This window comes from Amblyraja radiata, chromosome 12 (assembly GCF_010909765.2).
Source record: "Amblyraja radiata isolate CabotCenter1 chromosome 12, sAmbRad1.1.pri, whole genome shotgun sequence".
Lineage (NCBI taxonomy): Eukaryota > Metazoa > Chordata > Chondrichthyes > Rajiformes > Rajidae > Amblyraja > Amblyraja radiata.
In genome coordinates this window covers 19,639,547-19,662,738 of record NC_045967.1, presented here as the reverse complement: position 1 = coordinate 19,662,738, position 23,192 = coordinate 19,639,547, and the positions used below count along the sequence as shown (strand labels likewise).

Here is a 23,192-nt window from a genome sequence, read left to right as displayed (position 1 = left end):
TTCTGAAACAAATATAAAATAATCTTACTTGGATGACCTGAAATTAAAGCATATAATTAGTTAGTTACCCAAGTGTAGCTAATTTCAAACTTCAATTACTAGATCTAAACATCTATCCATTTCTTAATAAATGATTAACATTTTTAAATAGCCTAAGTGTGCAAATAATATTCATAAATAATTCACAATAAAACATGATTTTTAAATCTCATTTACATTAATTTGTAGGCCAAATGGAAGGAATTTAGTGTTCAATTGCTGTAAATTAAAGTCCATTTTAAATCAGCTTTCTAGTGGGATCCTGTGAACGCGCTGGTTTAGAACGTTCACATTGCGGTAGATTTGTGCCCTCAAATGCCCAGAAAAATACTGCGGGATATAATGGGGCCAAAATGAGCTACTCGCAATATTAAACTTTGTATAAAGGGATCTTAAGAAGCCCTTTTTAATGTAAAAATAAGCTACATACCTTCTGTGGTTTGCTCTATGCGACCCTGACGGCTGTCGGTGGTCGCGGGTTTAGAGATTGATTTTTAAACTACTATAACTATTATCCAAGGCCTTTAAAACTAATAATAGCTTTTGCGACGGGGTCTTCCAGCGATTTTCGTTAATAATTAACTAGGCTGAACATCTTCGATTTGAACAGCCTAGAGAAAATCGCGTTTTAAACCCGCCCCCTCTAAACGGCGCCAAAATCGCGCACACCCGCAGCGACAGATTTTCAGCAACGCTTCAGGTAGGCTTTGCAACATACCTACTTACAGTGTTGATCAGTTGTCAAGGTATTGAAAGGGAGTTCCTTAGATACCCCATGGCATTTAAATGGCCACCTTACAATTCCTTCATTGAGAAAATTGGTCAGCACAATGGCACAGCTGGTAGACTTGCTGCCTCAGAGCCAGAGAATGGGTTCGATCCTGACTTCAGGTGTTGTCTGCATGGAGTTTGCATCTTCCTGTGAGTTTCCTCTGAGTTGCCCTGGTTTCCCCCCACATCCCAAGGATATGCAGGTTTTTAGGTTAATTGGTATCTGTAAATTACCCCTAGTGTATAGGGAGTGTATGCGAAAGTGGGAAAAACTAATGTGAACGGGCGATCGATGGTCGGTGTGGACTTGGTGGGCCGAAGTGCCTGTTTTCATGCAGTATCTTTCAATCAACCAGTCCATCAAAAATTATGCAGCCCATTACTTACACAAAGACACTCAAAGCTGCATCCATTCCTTTGTTTAAAGCAGGATTGGTCAATCTGAAGTAAGTTACAGAGCTTTGGTTTTTGGTGATCCAACAACTTCCATTATGGCCTTTTGTTGTAACTTTCATTGACTCCATCATCATTCCGCACACTTCGTAGGATATAAACTCCCAGTTGCTTCCCCAGTTCTCTTAGCCAAAGGTTACTTTTCTCGTGTTTTTCGCTGTGCATTAATTCAGTCATTAAAAACATAAATCACCTGTGAGTCTCATGGCTAATTCTGGGCCCCAAACTTCAGAGAGGATGTCGAGGCATGGGATGCGGAGAACATTTCCCAGAACGTGACAAGCTTGCTTAAATGCAGCATCTGGAGTTATTGGCTATAAACAGGGAATGTTAAGAGTAGAATTACTGAAGGCGTTTAAAATTACTTGTTAAAATTTATTTTAACGAGACAATATTAGGATAATTGTTTCCAGCGACAGGAATGTCAATAACTTGAATTTCTGATTGGTTTAGAATGCACTGTCTGAAAAGCCAATTAAGACTGATTTAAAGGTAATTTTCCAAAATGAACTAGATCATTTCTTGTAAAAGAAGAATCGTTAGGGTTGTGGGGGATAGAGAGGAGAGTGGTATTAAGTGATAGAGGGACACAAAACTGTCGATGCTGGACTCGTGCAAAAATCAGAGAGCTGGAGAAGGTCCTGATCTGAAACATCATCCCTCCACAGATGCTGCCTGACCTGACTCGCTGACTTCCTCCAGTAGTTAGTTTTTTGTATTAAATTATAGTTCTTTCAGAGAGCTGTCACAGACATGATGGGCTGAAGGGCCGCCCTCAGTGCTGTATGATATTACACTTCTGGGATTTGAGTATCCGCTGCCAGCCTGGTTTTGCTTTGCCTTGAGGAGGCACTGGTGGGTCTTGTATAGCGATTCCACAGAACTATACATCGAGGTGGGGTGGTTCAACAGACAGTGATTCAATCGAACTGGTGGGGCTGGAGTTCCATACTAGACCACAAAGCAAGTAGGGATGGAGCTTTTTTTTAAAGTTTGGATTATGATTGGTATAACTATTTCTTAGCTTAGTTTAGCATCGAGATACAGTAAGGAAACAAACTCCATCGTATACACGCCGACCATTGATCACCCGTTCACACTAGTTCTATGTTATCCCACTTTCTCATCCACTGCCTACACACTGGGGCAATTTACAGAGGTCGATTAACCTACAAACCCGCACGTCTTTGGGATGTGGGAGGAAACCAGAGCACCCGGAGAAAACCCTCGCGGTCAGGGACCACGTGCAAACTGCACACAGACAGCACCCGAGGTCAGGATCAAAACTGACCCACCATCGAAGGGATTTACAGGCGTTGCTGCCTCATAAAGGCAGCCAGGATCATCAGAGACCCACACCACCCCGGCCACACACTCATTTCACCGCTGTCGTCAGGAAGAAGGTACTGGAGCCTGAAAACTAAAGTCCAGGTTCAGGAAGAGCATAGTGTATATATGTACTATTTTTTCTCTTGTTTATTACATTGTTTACAGTGTACTATGTTTACATATTCTGCATGCGGCTGCAAGTAAGAATTTCATTGTTCTACCTAGGACATATGACAATAAAGCACTCTTGACCTGGGTCTCGGGCAATGTGTAACATTTCTGTCCTGTTTTTTAGCTGAATTTGATTTACCAGGAATGTTCATGAACTGTTGGCGATTTGCTCTCCTGTTCCTAGGAACGTCTGAAGAGACTCGATGAGATTATTAAAACGGCCAACGTGGTTATCTCTCACATTGACCAGAGTTCCTTGGTGAGCTACGTGGCTATGAAGACTGACCTAAGACCAGACGCTGTCGCTATCAAAAGGTACGCGCCCAAATGTGTGGGTATCCATTGACCCAAGTGCAAACGTAATGAAAAGCTGGGTAGTTTAGAGCAACCTGGCCGCTGAGTTTATCACACACTTCACGACGATCCAGTGCCCATGTCGGGACACTCCTTAACAACCAGCATAATGTGCTGCAGCGGCAGAGTTGCTGCCTTGAACCAGAGTTCCAGGTTCAATTCAGACTATAGGTGCTGTCTGTACGGAGTTTGTACGTTTACCCTGTGACTGGGTTTCTTTTGGGTGCCCCAGTTTCGCAAATTTACAAGTTCACGTTATAGGAGTAGAATTAGGCCATTCGGCCCATCGAGTTTACCATTCAATCATGGCTGATCTCTGCCTCCTAATCCCATTTTCCTGCCTTCTCCCCATAACCCTAATCAAGAATTTGTCTATCTCTGCCTTGAAAATATCCACTCACCTGGCCTCCAAAGCACTCTGTGGTTTGTGGCAATGAGTTCCACAGATTAACTACCCTCTGACTAAAGAAGTTCCTCCTCACCCTTCTAAAAGAGCGCACTTTAATTCTGAGGCTATGACCTCTGGCCCCAGACTCTCCCACCAGTGGAAACATCCATTCCACATCGACTCTCTATCTATGCCTTTCATTATTCTGTAAGTTTCAATGAGGTCTCCCCTTCAACCTTCTACATTCCAACAGGTAGAGGCCCAGTGCTGTCAAGTGCTCATCATATGCTAACCCACTCATTCTTGGAATCATCCTTATAAACCTCCTATGGACCCACTGCAGATCCAGCACATCCTTTCTCAGATATGGGCCCAAATTTGCTCACAGTACTCCAAATGTGGCCTGACCAGCACCTTATAGAGCCTCAACATTACATCTCTGTTTTTGTATTCCAGTCCTCTTGGTATAAATGTTAGCATTGAATTTGCCTTTCTTACAACTGATTCGACTTGCAAATTAACTTTTTGGGAGTCCTGCACCAGCACTCCCAAGTCTCTTTGCACCAATTTCTGGATTCGCTCTCCATTTAGAAAATAATCTACGCCTTTATTATCAAAATGCATGACTCCCCACTTTACGACACTGAATTTAATCTACTACTTTTCTGCCCACTCTCCTAAACTGTCCAGAGTCCTTGCTTCCTCTACACTGCGTGCCCCTCCACCTATCTTAGCATCATCTGCAAACTTGGTCACAAAGACTTCAATACCCTTATCCTAATCATTAATATACAACGTGAAAAGAAACAGCTCCAGCCAACCTGAAAAAGTGCCTTTTATTGCAACTCTTTGCCTTCTGCCATCCCGTCAATCCACTATCCATGCAAGTATCTTCCCTTTGATACCATGGGCTCCCATCTTCCCGAGCAGCCTGACATGCGTCACCTTATCGAAGGCCTTCTGAAAATCTAGGTAATCAACATCTACAGCCTCCCCTCTCCCTGTCCAGCTATTAACTTCCTCAAAGAACCTCTTTTTCCACAAAATGTCCTCAAAGTTTCCTCCCACATTCCAAAGATGTGCGGGTTTGTAGCTTAATCACCTCTAAAATAATGCCCTGGTGTGTATGGCGTGAATGACAAAGTGGGATAGCATAGAACTAGTGAGAACGGGTGATCGATGGTCGGCATGGACTCAGTGGGCCAAAGGGCCTGTTTCCATGCTGTATCTCTAAAGGAAACCTTCCACAATCACCTGAAAGGGGCAAAATGCAGGTGCCCTTGGCGATATTAGGAAATTCATCTTTGTTCTGGTTGAGGAGATCACATGGAGCAAGTAGTCTTCAGCTGTTACAAAACACAAAGTGCTGGAGGAACTCAGCAGGTCAGACAGTATCTGTAGAGGGAATGGACAGGTGACGTTTTGGGCTGGGACGCTTCATCAGACTGATGCAGTGTGTCCACACTCTCTGCAGATGCTGCCTAACCTGCTGTGTTCCTCCAGCATTTTGCGTTTTCCTCAAGATTCCAGCATCTGCAGTTCAGGTTTGGGTTTATCGTTGTCATGTGGACCAAGGTGCAGTGAAAAGCTTTGTTTTGCATGATATTCAATAAAATCAGATAATACTACTACATAAATACAATCATCTGACACAAGTACATTAGGTAGAGCAAAGGGGAAAATACACAGTGCAGACAGGGAGAGCACAAGTTAGTAGGTTAGACACATAGTGCTGGAGTAACTCACCAGATCAGGCAGCATCTGTGAAGAACATGGATGGGTAACATTTCAGTTCAGGACCCTCTTTCTGTTGACCCAAAACGTCACTTATCCATGTTCATCAGATATGCTGCCTGACCCGTTGAGTTATTCCAGCTCTTTGTGTTTTGTAAACCAGCATCTGCATTTCCTTGTGTCTCCAGTCAGTAGGCTAGTCTTTATTATAAGGGAGCTGGAAGATGAGAGTAAGAAAGTGTTTGCAGTTAGTACCAGGCCTTTGGTGAGATCTCACCTTGAGGACTATGTGCAGTATTTTGCCTTCAGGTCGAAGGAAGTACTACTTGCTTTCGAGGAAGTGCGGCAACTGTTTCATGAATAGTTCGTTGAGATGAGGGATGTCCTGTGAACGCATTGCACAGGATAACTGGACATGCACCAGAGTTTGGATAATGAGAGAAAACTCCTTTGCATCAAGTTATCGGAGGGTTTGTTAGAATGGATGCTGTATTCTTTGAGCTGGAGGGTGTAGAATTATCACAGGATGAGGGATTGGATGAAAAGCTAGTCCAGAGACTATGAATCTTTGGAGTCCTTTGGAGTGGCGGCGCGGCCCTCGCTGCAGCGGCTCACCGGCAGTCCCGTTTGTCTGTGTTTTTTGTGTTGTTTATTTTGTTTTGGTTAGTCTAGTTTTTGTTTCTTAGTTTGTGTTTTGGGGGGGGGGGGCTGAAACGGGGTTTGCAGTCTCTCCCTGCGGGGGAATGCGACTTTTTTGTCGTATTCCCCTTCTCTGCCTCCGTCTGCGCTGAGGCCTAATGGAGCTGATGACCTCGAGGCTCCGGAGGCAGAGCCCGTCAGGACTCGCCCTGAGCTCGCTCCCGTGAGGGTGGTCCGGCTCAGGGCTGGAACAGTGCTCCCGTGAGGGCGGCCAGCCCAAGGGTGGAACGAGGCTCCCGTCGGAGCGGCCGAGCTCGGGGAGGTGCGGCGCTCGCAGCCCGAGGGAGGTTCGGCGCCCATGTCGGGGCGGCCCGGCCCGAGGGAGAAGCGACGCCCAAGTCGGGGCGGCCCGGCCAGAGGGAGAAGCGACGCCCCAGTCGGGGCAGCCCGGCCAGAGGGAGAAGCGACGCCCAAGTCGGGGCGGCCCGGCCGGGGGGAGAAACGACGCCCAAGTCGGGGCGGCCCGGCCCGGGGAAGAAGCGACGCCCATGTCGGGGCGGCCCGGCCCGGGGGAGGTTCGGCGCCCATGTCGAGGCGGCCCGGCCCGGGGGAGGTTCGGCGCCCATGTCGAGGGCGGCCCAGCCCGAGGCTGAAGACGGCACGGTACTCACGTGAGGGTGGCTGGGACGGTGTTCTGGCGGTGGTGGCCTGAGTCCGGGGTTCGGCCGCGGGCCAGCGGCTGCGTCTGCAGGACTGGTGGGCGGCAGCTTCGACCACCCCGGGCCGCGGTGTTTGAGCCGCGGGACTGATTTATAACATCGCCCGGGGGGTATCGCCTCAGCGCAGAGGGAGAAGAGGAGGGAAGATACTGCAGACCTAAGACTTTTGCCTCCATCACAGTGAGGAGATGCTGGGTGGACTCACTGTGGTGGATGTTAATATGTGTTTATTGTTGTTTTTATTTTGTTGTATTATATGTATGACTGCTGCAATTTCGTTCAGACTTCGGTCTGAATGACAATAAAGGCATATCTATCTATCTATCTATCTACAAGATGATTGTTGATTTCCTGCTGCAGATTAGATTTGGGACTGGAGATCCCAAATCTAATAAGACATAGGAGCAGAATTAGGCCAATCAGCCCATCGAGTCTACTCTGCTATTCAGTCATAACTGATCTGCTTTCCCCCCTCAACCCCATTCTCCCCATAACCTTCTCCCCATAACCTCTGATGGCCTTCCTAATCAAGAACCTTCCTAATCAAGAACCTATCAATTTCTACCTTTAAAATACACCATGACTTGGCCTCCACAGCCGTCTGTGACAATGAATTCCACAGATTCGCTACCCTATGGCTGAAGAAATTAATCCTCATCTCCGTTTTGAAGATTTATCTTTTTATTCTGAGGCTGTACTCTGGTCCTAGACTCTCCCACTCGTGGAACTCTCCCCTCCACATCCATCGAGAGATGTAGGGGAAGAGTGGGAAAGTAGAGTTCAGCTACTCAGCCATGGTGCCCAACAATGGCAGGGCAAATTTAAGAGGCTTTGCAACCTTTCCTTTGTCTTTACAAACATATTTTCCTGTTGTTATTGCAACAGTGACATCTGCAGGGAATTGGTGTGGATAAGAAACATTTCTGTAAATCTTTTACCGTCCCTTGATCCATGTAATTGCACTTATTTGTCTTATAAATGCATTATGTTTCATGCATTGTTGAAATTTTTATGCAGCTATTCTGAGTCATGGTATAATCATAAATATTTTTTTCTCACTGAGAGTGTCCACTATTTCCCTCCTTTTAATTTACTGCCTTTAGCAAATCAATGCCTTTGGTTTTACACAGTCTTCTGAGCTCTTGTCACATAGCCCTGGGAGTAACATCAATATAGCCTTCCTCTGTGACCATGTGTATTTGTATATAGACACAGAAAGAATAAGCTATAGAGCGGTAGCCAATTAATCATATTTACATTACCTTTAACCTTTTAAACACAAGGTTTCATTTTTTCATTCAGATTTCATACCCCTCAAGTTCTTATTTACTCTTTCTCCTCTCTCCTTAAACCAGTCTTCTGGTTATTGATTCCTCTATCTTAGGAAAAGGACTGCGTGCATTCAACCTCTGTTCCCCTCATGATTTTTTACATCTCTGTAAGATCACTCCTCAGCCTCCAGGGAATAAAGCCCAACCTCTCCCTACAGCTTATACCCTCGAGTCTTGGCAACATCTTCGTAAACATCCATGTGCCTATCTAAAAGCCGCTGTAATGCCAATATCTTATCTGCCTCCACCACCGCCCCTGGCAGCGTGTTCCAGGCACCCACCAGCCTTTGCGTTAAAAAAAAAAGCGTGCCCCTGACACTGCCCACTGACGCACCAGAAATAATAATCAAAGTTTGTCCAATCTCTCCTAGCTAATATCCTCTAAACCAGGCAGCATTTTGGTAAACCTCTTCTCCACCCTCTCCAAATCCTTCATAAAATAGGCTGAGCAGAACTGCATGCAATACTCCAAATGCAGCCTCACCAAAGTCCGATATAGGTGCACCATGACTTCCTGACTCAAGAATATCAAGAAAATATATTGATTTTCCTTTCTTTAATCTAGAGTGGATGTTTTGCTATTTTACTATTTACGCCATGTTACACTCCACCCCCTCTCCATACCTCTCTCACCAAATCTGTCACTATCCCTCTGAGCATTCCCAGACTGATAAATCGGCCTTATTTATTTTTTTAATCCATCCAATTTGATTCCTGATTTGGGTGTAGATTACCCTATGTTAATTGACACCTGCAGATATCCAAAACTGGTGCATACATGATTCAAATCTTGTAGCGTGATTAACGTCTTACATCACAGCGTGTGTTTTTTTTATTGCACCGTAAGCAAAATAAACATTTGTACAGTGTTACACTAGAACAATTATCAAACTCATTTTAGAACTGATTGCTATTTGGGAACATCAGAATAGATAGTCAAAACTTTGGTCAAGGAGGCTAGTTTTAAAGGAAAGGAGTGTCAGAGAGGTTCACAGATGGAATTCCAGAGCTTGGGACCTAAGAATTGGCAAATAATTAATATGATGAATTTCCAATATGTCGACGATGGAGGACTGGACAGATCTGTGGTTTGTAAAACTGGGGGATTTATGGTGTTGGGGAAGTGTTGGTCCATCCAGTCAATGTATACCGGCAAACAGCACAGATGGGTGCAACGTGCTGGAGTAACTCAGCGGATCAGGCAGCTTCTCTGGAGAAAAGGAAAAGGTCATGTTTCAGATCGGAGCACTTCTTCAGACTCTGTCCCCTATTCCTTTTCTCTCAAGATGCTGCCTGACCCACTTGAGTTACTCCAGCATTTTGTGTCTATCTTTGGTATAAACTGGCATCTGCAGTTCCTTCCAGCATAGATTTGGATTCAGCAGAATAAAAAGTGCTAGAGGAATTCAGCAGTCAGTCAGTCAGCATCTGTGGAGGGAATGGGCAGATTAATTTTGGGCAGGGAGAAAGCTGGAAAAGAAAGGTGGGGGTGGGGGGGCAAAGCCTGGCAAGTGATAGGCAGATACTGATGGGGGGGGGGGGGTGATTGGCGGATGGGTGGAGTAAGTATCAAAGCGAGAGGGGAAAAGGAGACAAGGGGTGTTGGATATGGAGTTGAGAGGAGTGGATTCTAAAGCTGGAGGGGGAGTTATGGGTGGAAGGGGATGGGGAGGGAAAAGAGAGATGGATGTACGGAGGGGAGAAAAGAGTAGGTTGAAGGGGGTGGGGGGATAAGAGTTGGGACATGGGGGAAATGTGTGTTCTCAGGCTGGGAGTATTACGTATTATTGAGTTAGGCCTACTAGACAAGATGCATGAATGTGATGCAAATACAAATAATTGTTCAGTAGAAATAAGGAACTTCAGATGCTGGTTAATACACAAGGACGCAAAGTTCTGAAGTAACTCAGCAGGTCAGGACCCATCTCTGCAGAACATGGATTGGTGATGTTTCAGGTCGAGACCCTTCTTCAAACCCTTGTTCAACCTGGTTATTGGTTAATTTGTTCCTGAAACCATTCACTCTGCAATAAACAGCTGTGGAGCTTAGACTGTGTCACCCTTTGAATTTCAGTGATATGGAGAAGCAGAAGTCAGCATTGATCGAAGCCCTCTGCCTGAAAGGATGTGCTCTGGCTGATGCAGCTCTTCAAGTCCAGTCGCAGAGTGAAGTATCTTCAATCCAATCAATCGGTCATGGCGAGGATGGGTCAGGTGACCTATCCCAGAGCCTGATAGAAACTTTCCATGATGTCCAGAAGTGGATCGATCTCACAGACAGTAAGGTAAACAGCGTATTGCAAACTTGGCATTTATCCTGTGCAGCTGTGTTTTTCAAAGTGCTCACTTGTGCTTTTGACCTGCTGAGTTGCATTGTTCCCAGTAAAAGTAGCCCCATCCAACTGCATCTTTTCCACTGACCCTTGTTATTTACATAATTGTGGGGAATACATGCTGAACCACTTATCACTTTCAGAGATGCTGCATGACCAGCCAGTTACTCCAGCACTTTGTACACCCTTCCTATGTACAATGACCAGAACTGCCCATAAAGCCTGTTACAATGAACAGATTTTCTTACGGAATAGGAGACCATTCAGCCCATCAAGTCATTGCCAGCTCACAAAGCAGTCTCATTCCCCATGAAGTTTCTCCGTAACCTGTTCGTCTCCACTCCCCTCAATCCCCCTTCCCCTCGGATTCTACCACTCACCTATACAATTAAGCTACCAACCCACATGTCTTTGGCTTCTGGGGGGGGAAAGCTATAAAACCTTCACAGGGAGCACATGCAAAACCCATCCACTTGCCGCAATACTTCCATTCACGTGTACTTGTGCTGATTCATACCAACCTTGCTTAGTTTAGAGATACAGCATGGAAATAGGCCTGTCAGCTCACCGAGTCCGTGCCAACCGTAGATAACTAGCTCTATCCTGCACACCAGGGACAATTTAAAGAAACCAATTAACCTACAGACGTGGGAGGAAACCGGAGCACCTGGGCAAAACACGCGCGATCACAGGGAGAACGTGCAAACTCCGTACAGACAGCACCCGAGATCAGGATTGAACCGGGGTCTCTAGTGCTGTGAGGCGGCAACTCTGCCGCTACACCACTGTGCCGCCCTTTGTATGTATCTGCCTTTGCTGCACGCCCATTGATTTCTCTGTCCTACAAAACGTTCCTGATTCTGGTCACCACAGAATCCCGCATCCTCCCCAGGCAGCCACTGTCTTTCCAGGAGACTTTTGGAATTAGCCATCATGCAGTCTCTTCACGTTCAGCGAAGGCGTTGATGGACCGCCGGCGCTTTAATGTTGTCAGCAGACTGTTGAGCTGTTCCTTGATCTGCGGCATATTCTGGGTTACCATGGTAACCTTGCAGATCATTTGAGTGTGTACGTGCTGGGTTACCCTGGCAACGCATCGCCTTGTGGGGGGCCAGAAGCGTTTAATGTTGATGCAACATTGCACGCAGTTTAACAGCATCCTTCACCTACATCAGATGCAGATCACTACTCGGGAAAGGCAGCACAGGCTTTTATTTCTAATGTTGAGACAATTTAATGCTGCTGTCATTCCTTAAATGTTTACCTATCTTCCCGAGCTACTGCTGCCTGCTCTGCCCTGGGTTTCACGTGTATGGGATTGTGTAAGATCAGTGTAGTTAATGATCGATATATTGTGTTCAAATCAGCAAGTTATATCATCTACAGCACAGAGAGAGACTCTTGACCTCACCAGCTTTCTATTAGCAGACATGAGGAACTACAGATGCTGGTTTACGGAAAAAGACAGTGCTGGAGTAACTGAGCCAGTCAAGCAGCATTTCTGGAGATAGATACAAATTGCTGGAGTAACTCAGTGGGTGAGGTAGCATCTCTGGAGAAAAGGAATAGGTGATTTTTCGAGTCCCTTCTTCAGACTGAATGATAGATGTAGGGGGAGGGGGGAACTGGAGGCAGGAAAAGCATCTTTGGAGAACTTGGATCCAATATTTTGGGTCGGGACCCTTCTTCAGACTGATTGGGTACCCGGGCGTGGCACCGAAGTACGAGAAGCTGAAGTGGAAGCCAAATAACCGAACGGAAACGAAGCCGAAGCGCCAAATAACCGAAAGTGTAAGAAGCCGAAACGCCAACTAACCAAAAATGCGGGACGCCTAAAAGTCAACTAACCGAAAGGGTGGGTTGCCTAAAAGCAAACTCACCGAAAGGCCTCTCTGCTGAAACGGCAACTCACCGAGAGGCTGCGTCGCCTACAAGCCAACTCACCGAATGGCCGCTCTGCCGAAAAGTCAAATAACGCTGCTGGGTGGCATCGCCCCCGCTATTCTCCCCCTCCCCCAGGCGGCATGGCCACCGCCACCCCCGCTATTCCCCCTCCCCCGGTGGCATCGGCCCCCCTATCCCTCCACCCCTGGGCGGCATCGCCATCGCCGCCTCCGCTATCCACCCCCCCCCCCCACTTAATTAACCAGGTTCCTGAATGTAACTATTTATACATGTAACATTTTTGTTTTTAAATCAGTGACTCTATTTTGAGTTTTAATGCCGACCCCATCCTGTGGGAAGGACTTGCGGCAGCTTGTTTCATAGTGCCTTCATTGTTGGTAGGTGCTGATCTTTCACGTCTGCTCCACCCGGCGCTGCCGACACACAGCCCGTCACAGTGCGGCCGCACGGGGGAGACGAGGCGGAGGGTGGCCGTGGGAGAGTGGGGGCTGTCCCGAGGGATGCGCACCTTTGGCCGCTTACAACTTGGTGCTCAGGTTAAGAGTGCCCAGTCATCTATGGCTTGTGTGGGAGAATGACCCCCACCCTCCCTTCTCCATCGGCCAGTGATGTGATGGACGCGGGGGTCTGGACCAATCACTGACAAGTCCCGACCCCCCCCGGCGATGTCATGTCCGTTATTTGACTTTTCGGCAGAGCGGCCATTCGGTGAGTTGGCTTGTAGGTGAAGCAGCCTTTCCGTGAGTTGGCGTTTCGGCAGAACAGCCTTTCGGTGAGTTTGCTTTTAGGCGTCCCACCCTTTCGGTTAGTTGGCTTTTAGGCGTCCCGTCCTTTCGGTTAGTTGGCGTTTTGGCTTCGTACGCTTTCGGTTATTTGGCGTTTCCGTTCGGCTATTTGGCTTCCACTTCTTTGCTTCGGCTTCTCGTCCTTCGACGCCACGTCCGCACACGGACTGATTGTGGTTGGGGGGAGAAAGCTGGAAGAGAGGTGGTGGGACAAAGTCTGGCAAGTCATAGGTGGATACAGGTAAGGATGTGTTTGTTAGGCAGATGGGTGGACAAAGACTAGAGATGAAAAGACAAATAGATAAAGATAAAACTTACGCGAATTGTAAAGCCAGAGGGAAGAATATAGGTGGAAGGGCATTGGGGAAGGGGAAAGGGAAAATGGGTTTGCGTCCAGGTGGGGCACAGGGAAGAGAGGGGGGGAGAGGGTGGTGGTGCTTGTAGTTTAGTTACCTAAAATTGGAGAATTCAGAGCTCATACTGATTAGGTAGTAAGGTAGCGAAATGAAATGCTGTTCCTCAAATCTGCTTATTCTTCTCTCCTGTCACTTTTCGTCTTTTCATCTCTGACCTTTGTTCAACTATCTGCCTATCAAAAAACCCTGCTCACCCGTATCCACCAGGCTTTGTCCTGCCCCACCTCCACTACAATCAGTTTGAAGAAAGGTCCCTATAGGGAACGTCACCTATCCATGTTCTCTAGAAATGCTGCCTGACCCACTGAGTTACTCTAGCGCTTTGTAGCTCTCTGTTAGTGTTCAGGCAGCACACACTCTTCTTCCACTCTTTTCATCTTAGCCTGTCAGCCTGCCTGTGCACCCCTCTCTCCCTTCCTGCATGTCCAGTTTCCCTTTAAATCCATCTGCAATTCATCTTCCCTCTGGTGGTAACTCTCAGCAGGTCAGGCTCTGAACAAAGGACAACCATCAGCGTTTTAAGGTTTAGGTTTATTATTGTCACGTGCACCAAGGTACAGTGGAAAGCTTTGTTTTGCATGCCGTTCCATCATATCAGATAATATATATAAATATAATCAAGTCAAGCTTAAGGACATAGTTAGAGTGAAGGGGAAGTTAGAGAGTGCAGAATATCATTCTCAGCACTGTAGCGCATCAGTTCCAGAGACAATTCAATGTCTGCTGTGGGGTAGGGGTAAATTAGACAGTACCCTAGCTTATGGAAGGACTGTTCAGAAGCCTGAAAGACCTTTCATCAGTGCACCTGTTCTCAACACTCTGACCAAAGAAAGTTTCTCATAACTCCATATTGGATATACTGTGACTTTTGTACACTTAGGAATTCCAGCGAATGTGGGAGCATTCCAAATTGTCCAAATTGGCCCACCATTTTTTTTAAATGTAAAAGTGGTGCACCCGTTAGAGCTGTTGCCTCACAGCTCCACAGACCCGGGTTCAATACTGACCTGTGGAGTTTGCACGTTCTCTCTGCAGCCATGGGCTCCGATTTCTTCCTACATCCCAAACACGTGCAGGTTTGTTGGTTAATTGCCCCTTTGTAATTTACCCCCCAGTGTGTAGGGAGTGGTTGCAAAAGTGGGATAATGTGGAACTAGTGTAAATGGGCGATCGATGGTCGGCATGGACACGGTGAGCTGAAGGCCTGTTTCCATGCTGTGTTTTTCAATTCAAATTTTTTTTAATGCTCTTAAGTTACCACAATTCTTTTATCCCCCAAAAAACCCAGCCTCATCAATCTACCTAGTACAAAACAAAGTTTAAATTGTGGTATCAGTCTTCCTTATAAATCCTTCTAACGCCTCCTCCAAAGTGTTAGTCGGTTTTACATCTAAAAGCTAGAACACAGCGCAGTGTACACAAAGCAGGGTTCAGTGCAAGTTCAACATGAGCTCTTTGCTTTTCATTTCTAACCCTGTGCAATCAAACCCATGTTCAGTTGCGTTTCTCTAGCTTGGTTAGCCCGTGAATTCCCCTACATGGAGTTGCTCAAGTACCCAATTAGTACATCATTCTTCCAGCATACCCCTGCCCACTAAAATGCACCTCCTCTCACCCATCAATTGAACTTCCTGAAGAAAAATAATTTCATTAATGGTATCTTGAATGATGTCACATATTAGCTACACCCTTATTCACATCTGTAGTTCCATTTCTCGATTCAAAATTGATCAAATAAATTGTGATCGCACGAACATTGTGAGTCAAAGGGCCTTTTCCTGTGCTGTACTGTGCCACGCTCTTATCAATTAAATCCTGATTCAGGATCTTGTTAAACATCCTTTGACAGGCCGAGATAGAGTGGATGTGGAGAGGATGTTTCCAGGAGTGGGAGAGTCTAGGACCAGAGGACACAGCCTCAGAATCAAAGGGGGTACCTTGGGAATGGAAGTGAGGAGGAATTTCTTTAGCCAAAGGGTGGTGAATCAGTGGGATTCATTGCCACAGGCAGCAGTGGAGGTTGTCATTGAGCTTTTAAAGCAGAGATTGACAGGTACAGGAGAATGGGGTTGAGAGGAACAAATAGATCAGCCACGATCAAATGGTGTAGCAGACTCGATGGGCCGAAAGGCTTAATTCTGCTCCTATATCATGGCCTTTGCCTCTGTGCTGCTGCTTGAAGCTCTGAGCACTGCTTGAGCCAACAGATACAGCTGATGTTTTTGCTTCAGATTCCAGCATCTGTGTCTCTCGTGTCTGCAGCTTAACAAGACATTATTTCATTTCTGTTGGAGGGAGGCAGCAAGCTTCTAATCATACAACAATAACCCGGTCTGTGAGCACCTGGAGATATCCTGAGGAAAACACACATGCAGTGAAATGCTGATTTTTGTTTTCCATTCTACCCCCTACCTCTGCCTTGTCTCCTGCCCAACTTTCTAGTTTATATTCAAAACCTGTTAGGGTCTTGAAACATGAATCTCTCCTATCACACCAAAATCAGTTAAATGGTAATCTCCTTCTGTGCTCTTGGAATCATTTTAGGTGAAAAACAGCTGCCACATTTGTCTAAATAGCTGCGATCGATTTGTTTCACAGTGTATAACAACATAAGAAATAGAAGCAGGAATAGACCATTCAGCTCCTCCAGCCTGTTCCAGCATTCAATAAAATCAAGTCAAGTCTAGAATATTGTCAGATGCACAAGTACGGTACAATGAAGATCTTGTTTGCAGTAGCATCACAAAAAACAGAAATCATATATAATTTATACATGAAATTTCCAAAAGAAAGTCTATGTAAACGGCAAGCCATTGGTGTAAAAGTATACTTGGGAAACAACGTCCATGTAGTGTAAGAGGATTATAGTGTTCAGTTGCCGAGGTAGGATTAGAGTTGTGCAGGTTGGTTCAAGAACCTGATGGTTGTAGGGAAATAGCTGTTCCTGAACCTGGTGTGTGGGACTCCAGGCTTCTGGATCATGGTGGATATTTTGGCTCGGGTCACATTCTTGTACTAACTCCATATCCTTTCATTCCCTTTATGTAAAAAATCTATCAGTCTCAATCTTAAATACAGTTATACTGGACAACACGGAAACAGCCCCTTCGGCAGACCACAACCACACCGACCATTTTACGCATCAACACCAAAACCATTTACCTGCAATAGGCCCCCATCCCTCTATGCTTTTCCGATTCAAGTGCATTTCTGAATATCTCTTAAACATAGTGATTGCATCTGATTCCACCGCCTCTTCTGGTAGTGAGATCCTGATATCATTCTCTCTCCGTGAGTGGAAAAAAACTTGCCCCCCAAATCCCTTTTAAAACTCCTCCCACCTTAACACTATGTTTTCTTGTTTTTAGTACCCTTACCATGGGATAACGGTTTTGACTCTCTACCCTATCTATGCCTCTCACAAACTTATATATTCCTATCAAGTCACCCCTCAACCTCCAGGAACGAAATACTCGGTATCTGAACCTCCAAAGCCTCTTGGGGGCAGAATTCTTATGGTTTGCTAGTCTGGTGAAGAAGTTTTTTCACCTCCCTATCCTGAATGGCTGACACCTTATTTTGAGACTGTGACCCATCTGCACAATCCAGCTACAGGAACATCAGCCTTGCACGTATATGCTGATAACCCTTTAGTATGTAAAAACAAAGAACTGCAGATATTGATTTATACCAAAGATAGACAAAAAGTACTGGGGTAACTCAGCAGGTCAGGCAGCATCTCTGGAGAAAAAGGGTAAGTGATGTTTTGGGTCGGGACCCTTCTCCGGAGCATTTGTATGTTGCGATTTCGAGAATCCAGGTGATGGAAGTTTGCGGCTTAACTGTTTACATTCATTGCGTTTCTCTTTAACTGTCTTCATTTTATCCTGTGCAGAGTAACACTAGATTACTAGGAAGGCATCCATTCAGGTGCATTTTGTGCAATAGTTTTGGTGTTTGTATTGTCCTTGTTTATATTTCTGTTTACAGGCATTAACATTTGCGTACAAGCATGCCTTGGTGAAAAAACAATTTGGACGTGCTTTGAAGTTTGCTACCAAAATTATTGAAAATAAGCCGAGTCAGGAAAACTGGAACAACTGTATTCAGGTTGGTACAAATGTTCTTTCCTCTGAAGTGAGCAAAGGCAGGCTGATCCAGGTTCACTCCGCACAGTGCAGCCAGGCGTGAAGTCCCCATCATCCGCACAACATTCACACAAGCGAGTAGATGCAAGGAACTGCAGATGCTGGAATCTTGCGTGGAACTGGAGTGCTGGAGTAACTCAGCGGGCCAAGCAGCATCTCTGGAGATCATGGATAGGAGACGTTTCATATCAGTTGAAGGGTCCCGACCCGAAACATGGCTTGTCCATGTCCTCCTGACCCACTGACAAGTCGGCCACTCACTCCCCCTGTGCAGCAAGGAGGGTGTGGAAGCTGGGGGTAGCCTGAGGGATTAGGGTAATCTTTCTGAAGTGATAAAGGGTCAAGGCATGTTGGTCAACGTGCAATGATTTTGACCCTGTACTTTAGAAATACAAAACATTGAACAGTTCAGCACAGGAACAGGCCCTTCTGCCCCCAATGTCTATGCCAAACATGATGCCAAGTTAAACAATCTCCTCTGCCTGCATGTGATCCATATCCTTCCATTCCCTACATATCCATGTCCTTATCTAAAAGCCTCCTGAATGCAACTGTCAAATTGGCCTCCACTGTTACCCCTAGCTATAAGTTGCAGGCACCCACCACTTGGGATGGGGCAGCTGAAAGAGCTGTTGCCTCACCGCCCCAGAGACCCAGGCTTAGATTCTGACCTTGGGTGCTGCCCACGTGGAGTTAGCACGTTCTCTCTGTGACCGCGTGGGTTTTCTCCGGGTGCTACAGTTTCCACCACATCCCAATGACGTGCGGGTTTGTAGGTTAAATGGTCTCTGTAAATTGCCTCTAGTGCATTGGGAGTGGATGCGAAAGTGGGATAACATAGAACTAGTGTTAACAGGTGATGGATGGTCAGCGTGGACTTGGTGGGCCGAAGGGCCTATTTCCACGCTGCATTTCTCAACTTTTTGTATGTTAAAAAAAAACGTTCTGCACATCTCTTGGGTGGGGAGGGCGAGATTGTGCTCTGGGTGGGGAGGTGGTGAGAGGGGCTGGATGGTGTTGGTGGGAGGTGGCATTGGCACCAGGTGTGAGGTGTTTCCGTAATGGTCCAAGCTGCTGTATATGCTGCAGTAATCCCAGCCTCTGCCTTCACAATGGGAGCATGGGCAGAGACACTAGCCACGGCTCTAGGCTAGTGTGTCACACCTCCCATATTGCTTCATAGCTCAAGGGATGAAAATTAGACTGAAGTTTAGAGATACAGGGCAAAGAGGGGCCCTTCAGCCCATCGAGTCTATGCCGACCAGCGATCACCCCTTACACTAACACTATCCTACACACAAGGGACAATTTACGGGGTCTCGACCTGAAATATCACCCATTCCATGCCTGCTGAGTTACTGCAGCATTTTGTGTCTACCTTTGATTTAAACCAGCCTCTGCAGTTCTTTCCTACACATCCTGGACAATTTACAATTTGACCAAAGCCATTTTAACGACCTACTACAATTTGCCACTGTGACGCCTCTCACTACGTCATGTACCGCACCAGTGGGTAGCTTCACACGAGACTGTATATATTTTTTATGCTGCCTGTTTAAAAAGTGTTAGAGTTGGAAATGTATTGATAACTTTACTGAAAGCATCGAGAGATTGTGGTATCATCTGACGTGTTTTCTCTTTCAGTTGCTGAGGTCCCTGGGATGGGAGCACTGTGCCTCTATCTACGTGAATTCCCTGCTGGTGATGTTTCCCCCGGATTACGTCCCATTTTAAGCGTTGTTGGTGGAATGAAGACCTGCTGAGTGCATGTTTAATCAAGATTGGTGTGGGCAGACCCTGACAGATGGTGTTGGAACTTTGTGTTTGAGTTATTTTCATTCTTTTTATATATATAAAAATATATTGATCAGACTGTTGAGGATGGCAGTATTATTGGTTGGTGTTGTTAAGTCTTCAGGTCTTGTTTGCTAGTTCTCGAGGCATCTCCTCACATGGTGACTCGAGTCAGGACTGTGTTTCACAATCCATTGCAGTAGAAATGCAGAGGCGTTTCTTCCAGCATGGCTGAACTCCATGGTCTCCCCACAGTTGCAATCTCCCTTCAACCCCCATACATTTCCCCATGCCTTACTTTCTCCTTCCCATTGAACTTCAAGCTCTCCATTCTGCTTGGGCTTGGAGGCTCAGCAAGCTATTTCATCCATAGATAGCATTGGTCTGATGTAGGTGGAGCCCATGAGATGGAGATGGCCCTCCATAGTGTGGCCAGAGGCTCACATCAGCTGGAGGCGGTACATTGGCGCAGAGCTAGAGCTGCTGCCTTACAGCGCCAGTCAGCTGAGTTCGATACTGACTACTAGTGCTGTTTGTACAGAGTTTGTACGTTCTCCCTGTGACCACATGAGTTTTCTCCAGGTGCTCTGGTTTACCCCCACATTCCAAAGACGTACAGGTTTTTAGGTTAATTGGCTTTTGGAAATTATCCCTGGTGTGTAGGCTAGTGCTGTTGTACGGGATAATCATTGGACGGCGCGGACTCAGTGAGACAAAGAGCCTATTTCTATGCTGTATCTCTAAAGTCTAAATCTGAAAAGGTGAGACCAGACCAGGTAGAGACAAGGTCAGGAGAGACAACCCAGCCCTGGAACTTGGTGCAACATTTTTCGATTATTGATCGTGTGACTGCCTTTGCTGATCGGTAATAACCTTTGCATATAAAAATATATCTAAATCTGAAAAATGTCAATTATAAAAGCCACAAAGTGCTGGAGTAACTTGGCAGGCCAGGCAGCATCAGTATTGGGAATGGACAGCTGACATTTTGGGTTGAGATCCTTCTTCAGGCTGTCTGAAGTAACGGGTCAGGTAGCATCTCTGGAGGACATGGATAAGTGTTGTTTCAGGTTGAGACCCTTCTTCGAACTGTCTGAAGAAGGGTCCTGACCCGGAATGTCACATCCATGTCCTCTAGAGATGCTGCCTGACCTGCTGAGTTACTCCAGCACTTTTGTCTTTTTTTTCCGTAAGACAGCATCTGCAGTTGATTGTGTCTGAAAACTTTCAATTACTGAAGAAGGGTTTCGGCCCGAAACGTTGCCTTTTTCCTTCGTTCCATAGATGCTGCTGCACCCGCTGAGTTTCTCCAGCTTTTTTGTGTACCTTTAACTTTCAATTACTGTTGTGGTGCGGTGGGGAAATGTTTCACCATTTTCCCTTCACCTTTGTGTGAACCGCAATGCAAGAAATTCAATTGCAAAACCCTGTGGTTTATTTCACTGTTGAAAAGAGAATTTTCTCTCGAATGCAATATGCTCCAGAACATCTCCTGGGTGCTTGAGTCACCATGGCGCCCAGACAGTTGTCAGGTCCTGTGCCACACTTATTTGGCCATGTTGTCCTGGGAACATCAGTAAAAGTGACCGTGAAGCTGTCAGATTGTTGTTAACAACCCAGCTTTTTCACTTCTGCCAGTTTGGTCCACATCTGACTACACAACCACACCAAATTATTGAGTCTCGTATCCAAAGCTGACCAACATAACATTCACTGGAGCCAGGGCAGCGGCTTTGCTGGTGACCCTTACACCCACACAACAAATAAGCATTGTGAAATAATTAATAACAATGTGTGGACAGAAAAGGAATTGCTGGAGTGAATGGACAGGTTATATTTTGGGTTGGGATCCATCTTCAGGCTCTGAAGAAGATGTTTGACCCAAATCATTGCTTATCCAGTCTTCTCACAGATGCTGCCTGACCTGCTGAGTTCCTCCAGCACGTTGTGTACTGACAATGCGTGGAACTCATCACCAATCCTGCAGTATCGTTCCTCGTCCCACCGTCACATTGCAGCTCCGAATTCGCCTTCCTTGGTCACACACACAATTCAAACCCTTCCCTTCTCCCCTGGTTTCTCCGTCCTTTCCTGCTTCCCTCGAGTTTGAGGAGGCATAGCATAATTGGAACGCTTCACTCGCTGATACACCAGCTTAAATCATCATCGGTGATCACTCGAAGTCCAGTGTGATTGTCCTCCTGATGGGTCCTTTCTGTGGGTCTTGAATGACTGACGAGGCAGACACTGGAGCCACACACTTGATTGCCGTGTGGGCATGGATGGGTGATATTGGTGTTCGGGTATGGTTGGACAGGAGATCTCAATAGCTATCTGAGTCATGGGACAACACATCAGCCAGTGAAAATATCCTTCGTCCTCCATTAAATTGGATAAATATTTGTAAGATGCTTTTGTTGTGCAATGCAGGTTTTAATATGAAAATAATTTCAGCCGTTATTTATGTAAATGCTTTTTAATTACAGTATATCTAGGAACTGCATGTTGTTGCTTTTTATGTGATCATCATTTCCGAACAAAACAAATATTGTTTATACTTTTGTGGGAATTAAGAATTGTTCCCTTTGTGCCTTCAGATCTGGAGCGGCCTTTTGTCGATGCATATCAGTGCTTCTTGATTAGTGATCGATCTGTGGTTAACCACTGGCTGTCTGTTTCTCACTGGTGGAAAAAAATTCTGATTTTAAGAAAGACTGCTTCTTCACGTAGACTTTCTGAAAACTGATAATGCAATCTGCAAAATTTACAATATACAAACCAAATAAATCATCAATTGTTTGACAAAGAATGATTTCTGTATCTGTTTCCTGGAGCTGATGATTTGGAGAAAATACTAGTATTCCAGAAACCAACAGCACAGTAGAGACCAGGGCCTATTGTTCTATGTCGAACACACAGTGCCTCTGGAGGACATGGATAGATGGTGTTTCAGGTTGGGACCTTCCTCACACTCACTGAGTTACTCCAGCAAGTTGTGTCCCCATTGTTCTGTTTTGATTTTTTTAAAGAACCGCCGTAGTACTGTTGCCAAGTCCAAGGCAAGGCACTCTTTTTTATTTAATGCAAATATTGCCTCTGGTTCCTTTGCAAATTACCACTTGCTACCACCCCGATTTTCCTCATTGACTTTATTTGTCGTCGCCCTATACATGGTGACTCGTTGTATACCTTATACGAAGAATTTCACTGTGACATGTCACATGTGATAATAAAGTATCTATCCTACCCTGTACCTTATGGTTTGACCCCTCTTTGTGCTAAATCCCCTTACCACCTTGGCTCTTTGCAAAGGTATGTCTCCAGCTGTGTTGAGCATCCTAGTGTTTTTTCAATGTCAGACCTTCATTCCTGGTACCATTCTGGTACACATCTGATTTTCATGTCATGACCAAACATTAAAATTATGTCCTATATATCCAGATTCAACACTCAAAGAAGACAGTACTGCTTAATATCAAACTCAGGGAACAGCACTGTGATCTTACCAGTTATATGAGGAGGTAGACAAAAAATGCTGGAGAAACTCAGCGGGTGAGGCAGCATCTATGGAGAGAAGGAATAGGCGATGTTTCGGGTCTGAAGAAGGGTCTCGACCTGAAATGTCGCCTATTCCTTCTCTCCATAGATGCTACGTCACCCCCTGAGTTTCTCCAGCATTTTTTGTCTAACTTCGATTTTTCCAGCATCTGCACTTCTTTCTGAAACTGTTATATGAGGAGCCTATATTCACCTCTACTCTGGTCTCTGTACTTTCACCAATTTGCAAGCAACCTCCTGCTGTACTTATAATCTTTTGACTTCTCATTCAACCCAGGAACAGTCCCTTCTGCCCACAATATCCATGCCGAGCATGATGCAAAAT

At 45.7% G+C, this 23,192-nt stretch overlaps 1 protein-coding gene across 1 annotated transcript in view; it reads left to right on the top strand.

Annotated features, from left to right (window-relative positions):
- The window catches only part of LOC116978979 (tripeptidyl-peptidase 2-like), a 90,233-nt gene extending 70,841 nt beyond the window's left edge, over nucleotides 1-19,392 (top strand). Inside the window, exons 26-29 of the mRNA XM_033030308.1 lie at nucleotides 2,948-3,078; nucleotides 10,003-10,213; nucleotides 17,358-17,477; nucleotides 19,160-19,392. Coding sequence (XP_032886199.1) covers nucleotides 2,948-3,078; nucleotides 10,003-10,213; nucleotides 17,358-17,477; nucleotides 19,160-19,249 — 552 coding nt within the window. The 3' untranslated portion in view covers nucleotides 19,250-19,392. The remainder of the gene's footprint in view (nucleotides 1-2,947; nucleotides 3,079-10,002; nucleotides 10,214-17,357; nucleotides 17,478-19,159) is intronic.
- Nucleotides 19,393-23,192: the final 3,800 nt, after the last annotated feature.